Genomic DNA, 17,711 nt, shown 5'->3' with positions numbered 1-17,711 from the left:
GCCCTAATTCCTGCCAATCAAGATACCACCTGGAATCCTCAATGATGGACCTTTTACTTTGGAAGACTTGTTTAATATAGCAGGAAAGATTCCAACTGAAATCAAAATGTTCGGATTACCCATACTTTTTTCAAACAAACATTCCTTAAAGATAATGTCATGTCCATCTGGGTAGAGGAGTAGTTTACTATAATGTAAGTTCCACCTCTCGAAGCCTCTGCTACCTCAGAGTTGCCACACTGTTCTTGTTCATGGTTGAGGAGCCCCAAACATTTCTGAGCTCTAGACCTGCTCCCTGGGCATTTACACTTGGATGTTCCACAGACCATCTAAAGAGCCACGTCTCGAACACTCAGATTCTTTCCTCCACTCCTGCTCTTCCTTTTTCTTCCCCACCTCAGTGAGTGACATGTCCTTCTATCTGTCAAAGGGCACAAGACCAAATCATGGAAATCCATTCTTCAATCTCCCCTCCTTTAATGCCCCCTACACACATGGTGGCCAAGGCCTGTCTTCAACTTTCTTCCTTCAGTTTCCATTGGAAACTTTGAGCTTCCATTGTTATTGTCCTAGTTCAGGCCCTATTTTTAACTTGAATGACTAGAATAGCATCTTAATGGAGCAAAGCCTACTCTTGTCCATGCCAATCTATTCTCCACACCACTGATGGAATATTGTTTCAAAACTGACATGCCGGGCAGTCTTCACTGGCTCTAGAAGTCTGTACACACTGCTAACTCCATAGGAAGCATTCTCATGGTCACTTCTGGCCATGAGGCATATTCCATGACACTTCTGGAAGGTCTTCCTGATTTACATCCATCTGCCACACACTGCGTCCCATTGTCTATGCATCCCCGGTACAGCCTGCACTTAACAGTTGTTCAACAAATATTCAATGTTAAATGACACAAAGCTCATTTGAATCTAAATCCTCCTATTTTCTTTCTCTTCCCTGAACTAGGAATTAGAACATGAGAGTGGCTCCTTTCTCTCTCTTCCTCATTCCCCTCATCTGATGGGTCATCAATTCTTTCTGGCTTCAGTTCCAATTCAATCTCCACATTCTCAATTAATTTCTAAACTAAAATCTTCACTGACTAAAGCAGTGTTTTTCAAACAGCAGCATCAGAATCACCTGGAGGACTCATTAAACAAAGGTTGCTGGTCCCCAGCTCTAGACTTTCCAATTTAGTAGGTCTGGAGTGGGACTAAGAATTGGCGTTTCTAACAAATTCCCAGGAAATACTGATACTGCTGGCTCAAAGAACACACTTTGAAAACCACTAGTGCAAAGGTTCTCAACTGGAAGTGGGCATTAGAACATATTTATATCTTGACTCGTGCCTGCCTACTGAATCAGAATTTTCAGTGGGGTGAGGTAGGCAGGCATTTCTTAGCTTAAAGGTGCCTCAGTTGATTCTGATGCACACACTACCCTGGTCAAGAACCATGAATTCAATAATTAACTCCAGGAGCAGGACTTCACCTTCTTCACAAGCCTTGTTTTTCACACACCCCCAATTTTCCATTCTGCTTTACGGTCAGATGGAACCAGCGGGCAGCTGATTATTCCAGACCTTTGCTCCCTCTCTCTGAGCCCCAGATCACTTTGAGCTACTCATTTATGAATCCATTCATTGATTAAGCATCTAGTACACACCAAGCACCAGAAGCGGGGCAGAGTGTGGAGAGCACAACATATGCAGCTTGGCCACATGGAGCCTACCCTCTTCCTCCGAGCACCCCTAGCAACATCTGCTTCCCCTTATCTCTCATTTTCCAAGTAAATACTGGCTTACTGCCACACTTTCTTCCTAGACTGTAAGGCAGGGACCATGGTCTGTCTTTGGAGGTGCTCAAAAAAACATTTGTTCAGATTAAATTGAAAAGCTCTTCCCCTGATCCAGCCTTCTTTCTTTCTTTTTTATTTGAGTAGAGCTGATACACTATATTACATTAGTTTCAGGTGTACAACTTAGTTATTGGACAGATTTGTATGTTATGCTATGTTCACCATAAGTATAGCTACCATCTGTCCCATTACATCACTATTACAATATGATGGACTGTATTCCCTATGTTCTGCTTTATGTTCCTGTGACTTATTCCATCACTGGAGGCCTAGATCTTCCTTTCCCCTTCAACCATTTTGCTCACTTCCTACCCCCTCCTCTCTGTCAGCCATCAGCTTATTCTCTGTAGCTATCATTCTGATTCTGCTTTTTGTTTGTTCATTTTTTTTAGACTCCATTTATGAGTGGAATCTTATGGTATTTGTCTTTCTCAGTCTGATTTATTTCACTTAGCTAATAACCTCTAGGTCTATCCATGTTGCTTTAGATGGTATGATCTCATCCTTTTCTATGACTGTGTAATATTCCATTGTGTATACATGCCACATTTTCCTTATCCATTCATCTATCAATGGACATTTAGGTTACTTCTGTGCCTTGTCTATTGTAAATAATGCTACAATACACATAGGCAAGAATATATAATGAAGAAAAGACAGTCTTTTCAATAAAAATGGTACTGGGAAAACTGGAGAGCTACATGTTAAAACAAAACAAACAAACAAACAAAAAAAAAAACAAAACAAAAACTGGACTACTTTCTCTTGTTTCGAGAGAGAGAGGATGAGATAGGGAGCAGGAGGCAGAGGAAGAGCGAGAATCTTAAGCAGACTCCATGCCTAGTGCAGAGCCATGGGACTTGATCTCACAACCCTAAGATCATGATCTAAGCCAAAATCAGGAGTCAGATGCTTAACTGACTGAACACCCAACCACCCCAAAACTGGACTACTTTCTAACAGCATTCACAAAAATGAATTCAAAATGGATTAAAAACCTAAATAAATGCGAGACCCAAAGCCATAAAAATCCTAGAAGAGAACACAAGCAAGCAGTAATTTCTCTGACATCAGCCACAGCAACATATTTCTAGACACATCTCCTAAGGCAAGGGAATCAAAAGCAAAAATAAACTACTGGGACTACATCAAAATAAAAAGCTTTTGCAGAGCAAAGGCAACCATCAGTAAAACAAAAAAACAACCCACTGAATAGGAGAGGGTATTTGCAAATGACCTATCTGATCAAAAGTTAATATCTAAAGTATATAAGGAACTTACACAACTCAACACCAAAAAAACAAATAATCCAATTTTTAGAAAATGGGCAGAGCACTTAAATAGACACTTTCCCAAAGAAGACATACAGATGGCCAACAGACACATGAAAAGATGCTCAACATCACTGACCAAGCCTTCTTTCAAAAATTATGGACCAAGTCCATAACCCTCTCTCTGCTATCTTTCCTGATCTGCTCCAAGTCCCCCACCATGGTCAGAATTGAGCTCTGCCTTCCAGGAGCCACAGCCCCTACCCAATAAAGACCTCAAACTTAGCACTTAATGGCCCTTTAGTCTACATTGCTTACAAACTGGCCCCTCCTACCAAACTGTGAGCATTCTCCTTTTGGCCTTTAATCTCTGTACTTCCTATCAGTAATATTTGGCAAATAAATGAAATTGATTTTATTTTCACTTAAGCTTACCTCCCATTTTGCCCAAACTTCCTTATGGCTTTAATGAAATCTCCTTAAGACTCTTCAGTTTCTCCAGAGTAGAAAAATACCATAATTTAATTTCATACACTATGGAATATGCACAATAGAGGATTCAGAGGAAGAAGTGTTTATCAAGGTCTGAATGAAATCCTCAGAGTGAACTGTCCACTCAGCACTGAGGTCTCAGCTGCAACTTCACCAATCATCCCAGGCACGCCAACCACCTAGCCTTTTTGCCGTCCAGTACTATGATTTATAAACTGAACAAAAGACATGGTTTGTGATCGACAGTAAGTCCTGAGAGCAAGTAGGATGCTACTTAGTAAATTAAACAGCATCTCTGGAATTCATTTCAAAAATGAAATCAGACAACCTCTTGATAGAAAGAGGTGCCAGGAAGGTATGGGTACACGTGACAAAATATACGGTTAAGTGTTCTCGATAAACTCTGCCCAGGTCATCGTGCTGCTCACACAGTAGGCCTTCAGGGAACATTGACTGGGTGAAAGAAACAAAACCATCTGTGAGCGCTTTCATTTAAATTGGCAGGCATGAAAAGCACCAGTCTGCTCCCACAGAGAATCGTCAGTGACTCATGCATCGCATGTCCCTCCTGGAAGCCAGTTTCCCACTTCGTGATGCGGTAGCCAGTGCCAAATGTCTCCCATAGGTAAACAACGCTGTTACTTGTGCTCACACAGCCTCACATACACTCGGGGAGATCTTTCTGCCACACATATTCATGATGGCTAAACACACAGTTCATAGTTGAATATAAGTTCTGTTCTATCACCTTGATAGCGAACTTTTCATCAAGCCAGAGAGGTTAAAATTCATTTCTAAGCAATACTGTGGTTATGTAAACTTTGTAGAAATTTAAGATCACATTCTGTCTAGCAGCTGAGTCTTCCCTGGAGTAGCTTATACATTTTTTCAACTACATACTCTTAGTACGCACGTAGACATGGGGAGGAAATAAAAATACATGAACTGTATCACCGGCTTAATTTTCTCTTTGGTGGCTTGGACATCTGTATCTGGAATGAAGACCCTAGAAAGCCCACACTATTCCCACAGTTGCTTATTGGAAACAATGCTCATTCTATGCAACAAAAGGAATGGTTAATGAAGTTTATGTATCATTGGAGCAGATAATTTTACAAGGCCGTGTTCTTAAGGCTCCAGAATTAAGGATTTGACTGTGGGAGCAGGGAGTCTTAGGGGCAGGACACCCCAGATAACCTCACCCACATACATTCCTCCAACAATGCTTTTCTGTATATAAACAAAAAATAGAAAGGAGTATATGGTTTTTGTCCTTAGTATTAAATAGCTGCCTTTTCTTCAGCACACTCTTAAATTACTGCACAATGCACAGCCTTCAGCACCCCAAGGAGCATAAACAAAGGATATCAGGCAAGTTCACCTACTCCCACTTCACAGAACAATGCTTGTTGTTAACTAAGCAATTCCCAGGGCAAATGTATGATTTGTGGAGCCCAGAGTAAGTGTTCAGGTTGAGTCCTTGGAATCTGAGGTCAGAAGCACGTGGTGCCTGCTCAGTCCCCAGGGCTTTTAGAAAACATGAGAATGTGACCTAAAGTTTGTGCTTGCATCCACACCAAAGACTATTTAGGCATTGAGAGAAATTAAAGCACATTAAAAGCCTCAAAACAGCTTATTGTTCATGCTCCAAGATTTAACCTTTTCTTTCTTATTTGCTGCTATACTTTTCTTTTTATGAGTCCTTAGGAACATCTCCTGAATCACATAAGATAAATCAAATATATACATAATGTGTCTATTTATAAAATAACCCTGCTAGAGCAGCAAACTACATAGGTTTGAAAATTTGAAATTTGAAAATTTGAAAAGTCCATTGCCATTTCCTAAATAGAATTATGACTCTTCTCCTCTCCCTAGATTCTTAGAACCTGGGTTATATCACAAGACAGAATTTATAATCGGTACTTAATTTATCCCCAAATATCTGTAACTATAAGCACTTAAAATACAAATGCAAACAAATGCATGAAAAGATTTCTTTCCTCTTGGCTTTTCAGGAAATATTTTGGCTACAGTCACACCCCATAGGTTTGTATGACGTTTATTAACATGTAATGGAACTTGGGGGAACAGTTTCTCCCCCGTGCTGTCTGGCTCATGTATAAAACTGAAATAGGTTACTGTTTCCATTTTTATGAGTATACTATTATTAAGTCATTAAAATAATGAAATAATTAAATTTAATTAGTACTGTTTTATCCTTTAATAATTACCTATAAAATAATAGAACTGAGCCTGAAAAGACAAAAAGAGAAAAAACTGTATGTACACACACACAATATTTGCATAACTTTAAAGCCAACTGGAAATATCTGAATGCATGAGTTAATTATTTAATAGTATGGGGAGTTAGTATAAGGTAAATACAGCCATATGTCTCAGGCTGAATGAAACTGGTGGGTCACTGAAGATGTCTGGTCCTTTCACGTACCATAGGCAATGCTAGCACTAGTCTGTTATTCCAATTGACTTTATGTGAGGCTGACTGGCTAACCCAGGGTATCTAAAGAATTATTAAATATCTGTGTTGTCAGGAAAATTTTGTTCTCCCAAATTTCCAGTGAGTTTTTGATATTTAAAAGTTCCTTGGGTAGACTTTAAAATAAATGGTAAAATTTAAAAAGGGGGACAAAACACAGAAAAAAGATTTATGAAGAAGAAAGACCAACACCATAGTCCCACAAACGCTCCTACCATATTTGCTTTGAAACAGAGATTCAAAACTTGTAAAAAGGCTGCTTTGAAAAAAGAACCACCAAGTTAGGATGTTCTGGGCTAGATGACAGGGGCCACTAAAATCCACAGTTCCTGCACAAATGCAACAGGACACACGTGCCTACTCTCCCGAGCCTGCCTGGGTCTGTGTGCTGAGGAGGAAATGCCTGTCATACACCAACCGGTGGCGAATCACTGAAAAAGTAGAGATTAGCAACAGTCAAACAACAAAAAAGAATAGCTCCCTACCCATTGCCTCCCACTGAATGAACTTTTGACATATCGGCAAACTCTTCTTTCCTCTTGCTGCTGCTGGTGTACTGCTCACTGTAGAGCTTGAGGGACATCTGCTCAACAGCATCTCTTTGTGCTTCCAGGTAGCACAGCTGAACTTCAGTCTGGAGAGAGAAACAAAGAGGAACTGCTGTGTTAATCCAGAAGGAATGCATTTCAAGTGAGGTGTAACAACTCAAAGAATGGGAATTGTTCACATCATTATACTGCTCCTTTTCGGGCTGGATTTAATGGGATCAGCTGGGCATATTACAGAGTTATATTTTAGATCTGAATCTTATAAGTTCCTCCTTAAAATACGACCTGAATAAATGAACTCTCAAAAGATTCAGTAAATATCACCAAATATCCCTGAGATCATAATACTGTATGATGAGATTTTACATAAAAATTCTGTGAAATTCCTTAATAATATTCTTCCTCATATTGCCACATATGTAACATTTATTTTTTAAAGATCTCCCTCCAACCCATACATTTGCATGGACACATATTCTGAACATTTCTCATTATATTCCCTGAGAAGAATAAAAAAGCCTACTACCAATTCTAATACATCTTCACTAGAGACAATAGACTTCATTTATTACATTTTTGGGGTCCTCTGTATTATCATCTTAATTTAAAAACAGAAGGAATAGTGATTTTGCTGTGTTGGTTTGAAATGTTATATCTTTCAGAGTTACTTGAGGCTTACTGTAGTAAAGAGAGGTAGTAAGTTCACCATGCTGTTTTCTATCAAGCCAAGGCCAAAAGAATGCTGAATAATATTTGGCATCGAAATGTACTGAATAGATGCTTTATTTATTGCAGCTGTTATGATCCCTGTGGCTTTAGGGCTCTCCAGAACACCAGATGAGACCAAGAATGCTTGCCCATGGTAACAGGGAGGGGAAAATGCTGAGTTCACGTGCACTGTGGACCAAAGGAACTCTTCTTTCTTTTGGCCCCCTACCTCACTAAATCCAGGCACGTCTGTTCACATTTCTGATAAGCCTTCAAACTGTTACTTCTTTTTACTTTAGTTACATATTGTGTTAAAACAGTTCTGGGTCAGCTGCTGGGTAGTTGCCAGCATTCTACAACGTTTAAGAAAAGCCAAGATAGACATGACCTTCTGCCAACTTTGTAAGCCAACCAAGGCCTTTTGCCTGATCTTGGCCTTTATAGACTTGACCGTGGAAGAGAAAACAAACCCCAAGCAGCATTATAAAGTGGCAGCTGCTTAAAAGAGTAAATCAGGACTCTGTAAATGAAAAGTGTGGTTTATGAAATGTAAGATCTCAAGCCATTCCGGAGTTCCTAAGTTGTTGCTTTCTACAAGCAGTTAATTATGAGTGCTGTTGACTACCGAGGAGGAACTTTAAAAAAATGCAAAAATTACAATATTCTTATAATTGAAGTTTCAGAAGTCAGTTAAAAACTATAATCTTCATTTGGTTCATGTGAACCTCTCTTGCCTAAACTAATTGGTAACTAATAGTCAGAGAACTGAAAAACAATAATCCTCCCAAATGCTAACCCTTTTCTACCTTTCCCTTCCACTGTACAGATAATGAGGAGATCATCCCAGATCAAGTATTCTGTTGAAAAACCCCATTCAAATAGTGTATCTCCACCATTAGGTGCCAAGAACCATGTCTGATCCCTAGAGGTTCTTATTAGTTTTTAACCATCCTAAGGCAACAAATTGGACCACTCCTTGTTCTGGATAATGATCTCACAAATGTGTGCCACTGGTCACAAAAAGAGTCATCAAGAGTGAGGTCAACTTCATGTAGACACCACTGCCAGGGAAAAATAATTGGAACTAATCCCTTTGAGATCCTAGGCCATCTCTGTGTACCAAGGCACACAGCTCTCATATGGCAGGGATACATGGAAAAGAGTCTAGAGAACGATGCTCAGAGCAACTTAAAAGATAATTAGTCACCTTATGAAAATGACTGAAATGTTGCAATGTAAGACTTTTATTGCACAACATCCCACAGGCATTTGATATAGGAAACTTCCCCGCACTAACAAAGAGATGAATTAGATGGCCCAAGTCTTTCCTATTCATCTCTATTTCTCTCTCTGCTTTCAGTGATTCATTCCTAAAAGTGATGATAAAAATAGAACCAAAGTAGCTCCTTCTGCTAGGGTTGAATGGCTTCGCCAGTCTAAATCTCTCTGCAGACTGGTTAAATTTTTCTCATACCATATCTTAGTCTGAAGATAAATTTTTAGGAGGAAGATTTGAAGAAAGTACACTTCTTAAAAAAATAGTAAAACTGGATCTCTGATTAAAAGAATTTTATTTACTAGTATTTATGATAGTAGAGGATATTTTTGGATATATTTTATAATTTAGCTCAGCTTGATTAAATAACATTACTGATGGGTTATCAACAGAATTGGCAACTTATATCATTAAGGAAAATAAAAAGGAATAAGAGAGAATAGATTCAGTTACAGATCAACCTGTTACCTCCTGGTCAGAGAGGCCCATGGTGCTATCAATGGAAGTAGGTGTTTAAAAAGAGAACTATGGATGGATGAAACAGATGAGGTGGATCTGAATCTTTCGGTTTGAGGGACTGATGGAATACAAAAATGAGATGTTCAGTAAGCAAGTGGAAATATTAAGCCTAATATATAAACCTAGAAGCAATAGTTGGCATTAGGACATGAAATGAGAATGCCATGAGAAAGCATATATGATGACAGAAAGAGGACCTTTCTCACTTATTCTACTTGAAGCCTGCATTACCCCTTGGCTGACCTAATGTGAAGGGTTCTCTATCATTCTCCCTCTGTCCTTCTCCACTATCCCCAAATCTGTTTTACAGATAGCTCATTGATTGATTTCTGAATCACAGCTGAGATCACTGGTGGTTGTTGCTTCAGGGCTTAATTCTAGACTACTTTTCTTTGTTGATACTATTTCCCATGGCTTTCAATGCAGTCTTTGTAGTAATGGCTTCCAATCTTTTCCTCTGAGCTCCACACTTACATATCTAACCAACCACCTAATGTTGCTACTTGTTTTTATTTTAAGGCAGGAGAACTCAAAACAGAACTCTCCATTCTCATCCTCACCACACCCCTCAGGACTATCTCTACTTAGGTCTTCTCTTTCAAGCAAATGGCACCATGTGTTGCTCAGGTCAGAAAACTGAAAGTCTCCTTAACTATTCCTTTTCTTATTTCCCACAGCCATTTACTCACTAAATTTCATTGATTCCTCGCCCAAAATGTCTCTCCAGCCTTTTGGCCCTGTCAGCCTTGTCCAAGCCTTCGTCCCCTTTCCCCAGCAGTACAACAAATATCTTCTACTCTGTATCCCTCCTCATCCATTGCTGTTCCTCCAACCATCCTTTACAGTGGCCATAGTGGTTTTTGTAAAACATAAGTTGGTTTCATACTGCATTTGGATAAAAACAAAACAAAACAGAACAGAACTCCAAAACTTCCATGCCCCGAAAGATTTGGTTCTTGCCTACCTCAGATATCATTTTCTACTTGTCTCTCTCTTGATTCACCATGCCCCTGTCGTCCTTACCTATTGTCGTCCTTACCTCTTTCCTATCTCTCAGGACCTTTGTACATATTGTCCCCTTCCTCCGGAACATTCTCTTACTAATGTCGTCTTCTTGTCCTTCAGCTCTCAGTTGACATTTCGTCTCTCAGAGAGGCCTTCCCTGACTACCCTATCAAAGGTATATTCATTCTATTCTTTTATTTTATGGAACAGTGTTAATTTTCTTCCCAGAACATAACACAATTTAAAATTCTTGTATTTACTGATTTATGCTTTTTTTCTGTCTCTGTCTCCAGGCTCCAAGCTCCATAATGAGGCTGTGTCTATTTCCTTTGCTATTTTGTACTCCCCACACCTTGGCAGTATCTGGAACATGAGAGGGGCTCAGGAAATAATTGTTGAATAATTGAATTGTACACTCATACATCCATTTATTACTCATATGTTCATTGGGTCTTCATCATGTGTCAGGAACTGCACCAGGGACTGTGGGTACAAAGAACAACAAAACAAGAAGGGACTACTTTTCCCAAGAGACTATAGTATATTGGAGGAAAGAGTTATGCTAACAGATCGCTACAAGTATGCCAAGTGAAATGAATATGGGGGAGGATGGGAATTAAAAAGATAATTGTCTGGGGCACCTGGGTGGCTCAGTGGGTTAAGCCGCTGCCTTTGGCTTGGGTCATGATCTCGGGGTCCTGGGATCCAGCCCCGCATCGGGCTCTCTGCTCAGTGGGGAGCCTGCTTCCTTCTCTCTCTCTCTGCCTGCCTCTCAGTGTACTTGTAATTTCTCTCTGTCAAATAAATAAATAAAATCTTTAAAAAAAAAAGATAATTGTCTGAAAGTGAGGAATGAGTAATAAAAGCTTGAGAGAGGTGGCATTTGAACCAGATCTGGGAGTATGGGTATGATTTTGTCAGGTGAAGAAGCAGATAGATATCTTTATAGGCAGAGTAACTTGTCTATTCAAAGGCCTAGAGTTATGAAAGGATGTGGCATGTTCAGAGAATGGTGGCTGGAGCGTTGGTGCATTTGGCTGCTAACAGTGAAGGGGATAGGCTGTAGATGATGTTAGGTTAGGGAATTTGGATACTATCCAACAACATGCCAGCAGAAGATGTCATTGTTTCTGTGATGACCTTCATCTTTTTCCATCTCCTTTTTCTGTCATGGCAAGAGACTCATCTGATGGGTTAGTCCAAATATGCTCATAAAGCACGTACCTCCTGATATACTCTGAGAACAATGCATTGAGAAGAGAATCAAATTTCCATCAGGCCAGTGGCCCGAATAAATGCTTAAGAGGTTCTAGTAACTTGTACCTCTAGTAAACCTTTAATATAATGTTATTGTCTTAGTACCCTCTCCCTCCCAGTTCATAGGTTGAAGCCCTAATCTGCAATGTGACCATATTTGGAGACAGGGTCTTTAAGGAGGGAATTAAGATTAAATGAGGTTACAAGGGTGGAGCCCTAATCCAATAGGAATAGTGTCTTTATAAGAAGATGAAGAGTTCTACACAGAGAAAAGGCCATGTGAGGTCACATCCAGAAGGTGGACATCTCCAAGCCAAGGAATGATGCTTCACCAGAAACCAAACCAGCCATCATCTTGATCTGGGATTTTCAGCCTCCAGAACTGTGAGAAATAAATTTCTGTTGTTTAAGCTACAGAAATTAAGTCTGTGGCATTTTGTTATTGCCATCCCAGCAGACGAGTATATATAATAAAGTTAGAAACACTGTCTTCTCATCTGAGGTTGAGTATTATTCCTTCTCTGCTTATCATTAATAGCATGTTTCCCCCTTTGTTTCATAAGCACCTAGAGCCTAAGTCACTAGGGATACTCCTCTTTAGATTCTGACTACAAATTAATAACTTAATCAGAACATAAGACATGGTGTGCTAAAATATTTTATTTAAATTTGGCTTCGTATGTGCTGATCCAAATTCAATAACTTTCCTTGGGTCCTGAATAATTACTCAACCATATATTTCCCCTTCATATTGTATCTAATAACAAAATGGCTAACCCATGATAAATTTGGGGGGTTAAATTCCCTAACAATCTTGAGGGATTAAACACATCATCACTTCTATAATCACATATAGACATATCCCTGACCTTGTGCTTAAAAAGCACTTATTTAGTTAAGAAATGTCCATTATTTCATCATCACTGCATATCCCAGCATCCTTTGCTGGGTTAAGTATCCTGAGAAGGTTAAAATTAATTTCACTCTTTCTTAACTCATGCAGTTAAAGGTCTGTCTGCTCATTCACACTGTACTTCATAGCTTCCTACCACAGCTACCTGCCTTCTTGCCTCTGGGTCCACATCCTCTTCCTTCCTTCCTGTTTCTGTGGAAACTTTCCATATTTCTAAGACCAATCCCTTCACCTGTGCACCAGACCTTCTCTTATTTACATAAAGATGATCAGCTCTGCAGTAAGTTGTCCTTCTTTCCTGCATTAAGTTTTTTCTCTCCTGTTTTATTCTCATCAACACAAGTACATCAGCCAGAAAAATGCCACTGCTTTTCCCTTGGTGAGGGGGGAAGAAAAAAAGGGATAAATAATCCCTAGACACCAACTGACACTAATCTATCCTCTGGCTAAAGCCCCATATCTCTGTTCTGTGTTACAGCAAAATCACTTTTACATACGTTCTCTTTATTCACTGTGTCCAATTCCTCTCCGATTTTCTCTTGAATACACTCCAGTCAGGCTTTTGTCCACATTCTCCTTGCCAACAGTCAGTACTCAGTCCTCAACCTATCCTGACCTGCTCCAGCAGGGTTAGTAGGGATGCTCTGGGAGCACTTGACCTTGTTTGCAAGACAGCTCAGTCCCTAACCTCCCTCAGATCTTCACAGAAATGTCATCTTCTCATTCAGGTCTTCTGTGCTCTCCTGCTTAAAGATTCAACTCACACCCACCCTTGTACAATTCTTATACTCCTTCACACATATTTGCCATTTCTAGCCAAACCATATTACTTATTTTGTATTGTCCATCTTCCCCCAGTGGATTAGAAGCCTCCTGAGGGCAGAGACTTTTGTCTATGTGTGTGTTGCTGCATCAACAGCACCCAGCACAGCACAGGGTATAGGACAGGCACTCTATAAAAATTGGTTGAAAAAATTCCACTGCGTTTGAAAATCTGAAATGGTTTAAAATGTACAAAGGAATAAAACAGACTGTTTGGAGGCTGCAGGAGCCTTGGCTTGATTTCTGAAACCCATGGGCTTCATTCTCACTTAGAAAGGAGATCATTTTTTCTTCGACAAAAGAAAATTATTGAAATATGTAACTTGTTTTCTTTTCTCTAGGAAAAAAAAGGAGAAAAGAATTCAAGATTCACTTGGTAATCTTTTATTCAGCTAACAGAGTGATCTTATATGTCATATATCACATTGGAAACTAACCAGGATGGTCACACACATATAGAATGAAAACTTTAGCTATTGCCTTCGTGTGGTAATCTTCACAACATGTTTCAAAACAAGTATTAAGTCTTCTGGGTATGAACTTGTTTTAGCTTAATAAAATCTGATTTCTCATTTTTTAAAGAAGAAGAGTAATTTAAGCTTTTGGATGAGACATTAGCAATGCCACAGTTTGTTTCTGGAAGAGTTCACAGTTATTCAGGAAGATCCTTTAAACAATGAGGGGGGTGAGAAAGAGAGAAGACTATACTTTTCCTGCCAATAGCTTTGTCATTTGGAAATACATTCCTACTTTTATGACACAAACTTTTCTTAACCTTCGATGTAGCACATGCCTTTTTCTCTTCCTTATATTTTTACTATGACTCCTCTTTTTCCTCTTCCTATAACACTCATGTAACTGGCCCAGACTGCCCCTTCTTCTGGAAGCACCTACAGGTCTCAAAATCCCATGGGCCCTGACAGGGACTTAGGTTGAGATAATCTACACTTATAGATCTCCATGATTTTGTTTGTAGAGCTCTCCATAATCCAGGATTTAAACTTTCACCTTTTCAGGGCTACTTGTTTTTTTCTCCCCTCAAAAGTCTAGTTATTTTGTGCATTTTTGCCATTGTCATCATTGTAGAAGGTTAATAATTTCCTAAAATAATTCATCTCTGGGACTGAATTCAAAGTGCATCTCCTTTGAGGAGAGTTTGACATAACCATGTAGAAGAATCCTGCACTCACCTCCTCCCATGAACACAACAAATATATAGCTACATATGGAACAATTCCATCTGAAAAGGACCTGAAAGCTAACTGAACAACACCTCCACAGCAAAGGATAAAAGGGCCACATTGAGAGGGGTGACTGTGACACAGTCTAGAAAGAAATCTCACCTCACGTGTCACTGATGAAGGATAATTGGAAGGCAGCCAGGCAGGGACAACCCCCTCACCCCCTACCCACATCCTAAGAGGAAACCACAGTCAAAAGGATGTTACATCACCCTGGAAGTGGAGGAGGAAGCCCTCCACCCTTTCTCATGTGGTAGATAGATGACAAAAACCTGTTTAGATGACAGGCATAGGGAAGATTAATCAGATTAAAACAGCCTGCCTACAAGCCCATAAAAACCCTAAAGCCCATAAAACCTCCTGGGTCCCCTTCCTCCTCAGGAGCTTTGTACTAAGCACATTGCTATCACTCAATAAACCTTGCTTTGCTGCCTACCACTCTGTCTGGTCTTCCTCTTCATTCTTTAAAGCAGCGTGACCAAGAACAGCGGGCACTGACAGAGGAAAAAGTCCTGTAACACCATGAGCCACAGTCAAGAGGGATCTCATAATATGAAGCTTATCCCTGAGGAGCAAGGGGTTTGACACCCAGCCATTGGGAACTACAAAGGAGAGATGAGCCTCTAAAGTGTGTGGTCTTGAAAACCAACGGGACTTCCTTTTAGGAGAACTACAGGGCTTTAGGGAATGTAAAATCTACTCTCAAAGGGCTCATGCATAGACCCAGTGGCCTAGGGACCTAGCACAAAAGCAACAGTTTGAAAGACACCTAGACCATAAGTGAAGGAAATTCATTTGTTAATATTAAAGTGCCTGCCAGAAAGGCAGGAAGCTGTTGGAATTCTGAGGACAAGAGCACCAGTGGGCACAATTTTTGCCTTCTGCTTTTGTCTTGCTGGTGTTGGCCCTGTGAGGGAACATCACCCCTTAGGCTGCTAGTTCTGGTGGGGGTGCCCATCCCCAGGAGCTGCAGCCATGGCTAGGCTGGCTGAACACCCTGCCCCCACACACCACAGCCATGAGCCCTCAGGCACAATAGCAGGACTGGCTGAGTGCTCTTCACCATGTCTTCAAGCCTCATTCCACCCCACCGTATCTGGTGGGAACATGAAACCCACAAAAGGGATGCTCCTTGAGCATCTGGCTTTGGTGGCAAAGGGGAATGTATTTCAGGTTCCCACACATCTGAAACAATTGAAGAGCTAGTCTTTAGCAGGCTACATCCCCAGGGCACTACACAAACACCAGACTACAATATACCTCCAGTTTTCATGTAAAAAAGGCTTATCCTCTTGTCTTGGAGCTTCAGGCCTGAGAGTCAGATTCTAGGCTTGCCATACATCCAGAGGCTACAGAGGTACCCCCAGGGAACGTAGGTGGGAAGATACAATAATTGAATCCTCCTTTGGTCTCACCAAAGCTTGCTGATACCTCTCAGAAAGGTATATACACATATATCTTATACACATATCTAAAGCCATGATACTTGCAACAGTTGCCCAAAGGATACCTCCAGATCTTCTGGTCTAGAAGTCATCAGAGTTTATGATTGCAGACCCACAAGACTGGAGATACTTAAATATCTTAAAAGAAGCTGCCTGAAGTTCTGGCTTACAATTACCCTAAAACTAGGCACCATCTTAGATCCCTCCCTTTGGATCGCTGGGAGGTTTTGGAACACCCTCAATAGTAGGGAACTATCAACAACAAATCAGGCTACTTAGATAATCAGAAAGGTCTGAGAAACAACCAAAAGCTAGAACAGGTTGAACAGGAAGTTTTATCATCTATACAGGGTCATTCCTTCAAGACTTAGAGAGATGTCTGATTCATCTAATACACAGTAACAAACAAAAAGAGACAAGTAAAATGAAGAGACACGGGAATATGTTACAAAATTAAGAACAAGACAAAACCTCAGAAAAGGACCTTAATGAAATGGAGATAAGTAATCTACCTGACAAAGAGTTCAAAGTAATGGTCATAAAGATGTTTAATGAACTTGGGAGAATGGATGAACACAGTAAGAATTTCAACAGAAATAGAAAACATAAGAAAATACCAAACAGAACTCACAGAGCTAAATAATAAAAGAGCTGAACTAAATGCCCTTCAACAGATGAATGGATAAAGAAGATATGGTCTATATATACAATGGAGTATTATGCCTCCATCAGAAAGGATGAATACCCAACTTCTGTATCAATATGGATGGGATTAGAGGAGATTATGCTGAGTGAAATAAGTCAAACAGAGAGAGTCAGTTATCAAATGGTTTCACTTACTTATGGAGCATAAGGAATAACACAGAGGACATTAGGAGAAGAAAAGGAAAAGTGAATTGGGGGACATCAGAGGTGTAAATGAACCATGAGAGACTGCAGACACTGAGAAATAAACTGAGGGTTTTGGAGGGGAGGAGAGTGGGGGTTAGGTGGACCTGGTGGTGGTTATCAAGGAGGGCACATATTGCGTGGCACCCTGGGTGTGGTGCATAAACAATAAATTTTGGAACACTGAAAAAATTAAATTAAATTTAAAAATTACACTAGACAAGTTCAGCATCAGACTAGAAGAACTAGAAAAGAGGATCAGTGACCTGGAAGACAGGGCAAAGAGCTCACCCAAACAGAACAGCAAAAAGAAAAAAAAAAAAAATTAAGAAGTGAAGATAGCTTAAGACACCTGTGGAACAACATCAAAAGGAATAGTATTTACATTATAGATGGAGAAGAAAGAGAAAAGGGTGTAAGAAAGTTATCTGAAGATATGGCTGAAAAATTCCCTAACTTAGAGAAGGAAATAGAAATTTAGGTTCAGGAATCAGAGTTCCAAATAAGATGAACCAGAAAGATTTATACCATGACAGCCTGAAATTAAAAATGTCAAAAGTTAAAGATAAAGAGACAATACTTAAAAGCAACAGGAGAAAACCAACATGCTACAAACAAGGGAGCCCCTACAAGGCTATCAGCTGATTTTTCAGCCAAAACTTTGCAGGTCAGAAGGGAGTGGCATGATATATTCAAACGACTAAAAGGAAAAAATTTCAAACCAAGAATACTCTACTTGGTAAGGTTATCATTCAGAATTAAAGGAAAAATAAGAAGTTTTTCAGACAAGCAAAATTAAAGTAGTTTATTAGCACTGGCCTTACAGGTATTTTTTTTTTTTTTAAAGATTTTTATTTATTTATTTATTTAACAGACAGAGATCACAGGTAAGCAGAGAGGCAAGCAGAGAGAGAGGAGGAAGCAGGCTCCCCGCCGAGCAGAGAGCCCGATGTGGGGCTTGATCCCAGGAC

General features: G+C 39.9%; 1 protein-coding gene across 2 annotated transcripts in view; it reads right to left on the bottom strand.

Annotated features, from left to right (window-relative positions):
- The window catches only part of AKAP6 (A-kinase anchoring protein 6), a 461,709-nt gene that overhangs the window by 127,221 nt on the left and 316,777 nt on the right, over positions 1-17,711 (bottom strand). For both annotated transcript variants that reach the window (XM_059373059.1, XM_059373058.1), the window contains one exon: positions 6,604-6,752. In XM_059373059.1, the coding sequence (XP_059229042.1) occupies positions 6,604-6,752 (149 nt within the window). The remainder of the gene's footprint in view (positions 1-6,603; positions 6,753-17,711) is intronic.

This window comes from Mustela nigripes, chromosome 13 (assembly GCF_022355385.1).
Source record: "Mustela nigripes isolate SB6536 chromosome 13, MUSNIG.SB6536, whole genome shotgun sequence".
NCBI lineage: Eukaryota > Metazoa > Chordata > Mammalia > Carnivora > Mustelidae > Mustela > Mustela nigripes.
Note: the sequence above shows the minus strand (reverse complement) of the source record. Positions and strands in the feature narration are given on the sequence as shown.